General features: G+C 61.9%; 1 protein-coding gene across 1 annotated transcript in view; it reads right to left on the bottom strand.

The window, feature by feature from the left end:
* The window catches only part of RIBC2 (RIB43A domain with coiled-coils 2), a 14,909-nt gene that overhangs the window by 1,124 nt on the left and 12,206 nt on the right, over positions 1-1,579 (bottom strand). The window contains exon 5 of the mRNA XM_007955643.1: positions 340-506. Within this exon, the coding sequence (XP_007953834.1) occupies positions 340-506 (167 nt within the window). The remainder of the gene's footprint in view (positions 1-339; positions 507-1,579) is intronic.

Here is a 1,579-nt window from a genome sequence, read left to right as displayed (position 1 = left end):
CCGCCCCGCGGGCAGCCGCAGTCACAGCAGACGCCGCGTCTGGGGCTTCCAATGTCTCGCGACAACCCGAGGGGTCTATCCAGCCCCCTCCGGCCCCGCCCCCTTGCCCCGCCCCCTCCGGCAGCCGCACTCACAGCAGACGCCGCGTCTGGGGCTTCCAATGCCTCGCAACAACCCGAGGGGTCTATCCAGCCCCCTCCGGCCCCGCCCCCTCCGGCAGCCGCACTCACAGCAGACTCCGCGTCTGGGGCTTCCAATGCCTCGCGACAACCCGAGGGGTCTATCCAGCCCCCTCCGGCCCCGCCCCTTGGCCCCGGCCCCGCCCCCGCCCGCACTCACTGCAGGCGCTGCTCCTGGGCCAGGCTGCGGTTGCTGCTGTCCAGAGCCCTCCGAAGCTCCCGAAGCTGCCGCTGCTGCAGCCGCTCCATCAGCAGGGTGGCCCGAGCCTTCTGGATGCGCTGCCGGTCCCAGTCCATGTCCCGCTGGCGCTCCTCTTCCTGAAGCCTCTGGAGGGAGAAGAGGCGACGGCCATCACCTTTCGGGGCGGGGGGGCGGGGAGACTGAGACGCCGGAGGGGAGAGAGGGAACCAAGATCATGCACAAAGTCACGACCCCCACGCTGCCGTACTGCTGCTGGTCCTCTCCCACCCGAGGGCAGCAGGGACCCATATTCAGCTGGGGGATGGCTCCAATTGCAGGCCTTGCGGGGTGTGCCTCGTCTGTCTCTGTGGGCTCCTGGGGTGGGTTAGCACACACCACGCACCCGGACGCACCAGGGGGCTATTGCTCCTTCTGGCTGAACACAGCAATGCAGCCGCCCTACCCAACCACCAGGGACCAGGACCTCGTGGGTGGGCCCAGCCTGGCCTCTGAATTTCTGTATTGCAGCCCATTCCTTTTTGCACTTCAGACCCCCCCTATAAAACCCACTACACCCTAAGAGGCCACTGGGTGGGTGCCAAGGGAGGGAGTCCTTCCCAAGCATGGGATCACTTTGATTAGCCATGTGGAGCGCAAAACCTTTCACTAGCTCATCTTAGAGGAAACAGGAAGGGGACCGGGAGCCAGGGCTGCAGCTAAGCTCCTAGCCTCCACTCACCCTGGTCTTAGAGTAGGGCCTCCTGACCAGGGCCTGGAGTGTCCAATGGCCCTGTAGGCCTGGGTCCCCAGCCCCACCCAGGGATGGAAATATAGGTTGGTTAGTGCCTTTGCTTTGCCACCTCCAGGGCCACTTGGCTCCTGGGAACCTCAGTTTCCCCACCGGTCATCTGGGCGGCTCCTCAAGGCCCTGAGTCATCACAAATATGCTCTGGATAAGAATATGGAATGAACATCCTGCTTTGGTGAGTAGTGACTGGGATCTTAAAAGCTTGCAAATGGCCATCTAGATGCAATGATGGGTCTCTCCTCGTCCAGAGCAAAGAAGAATGGAGAAAACCAAAGATGTGTGGAAACAATTAGTCCAAAGGACTAATTGCAATCCTCAGCCTACACGACTATGAGACCAGAAGAACTAGATGGTGCCCGGCTACCACTGTCAACCACTCAGAGGGGGATCTATGTAGGAGACCCTGGATAG

Source organism: Orycteropus afer, unplaced genomic scaffold, assembly GCF_000298275.1.
Source record: "Orycteropus afer afer isolate SDZICR_OR568_19922 unplaced genomic scaffold, OryAfe1.0 scaffold00524, whole genome shotgun sequence".
In the NCBI taxonomy this organism is placed as follows: Eukaryota; Metazoa; Chordata; class Mammalia; order Tubulidentata; family Orycteropodidae; genus Orycteropus; species Orycteropus afer.
Note: the sequence above shows the minus strand (reverse complement) of the source record. Positions and strands in the feature narration are given on the sequence as shown.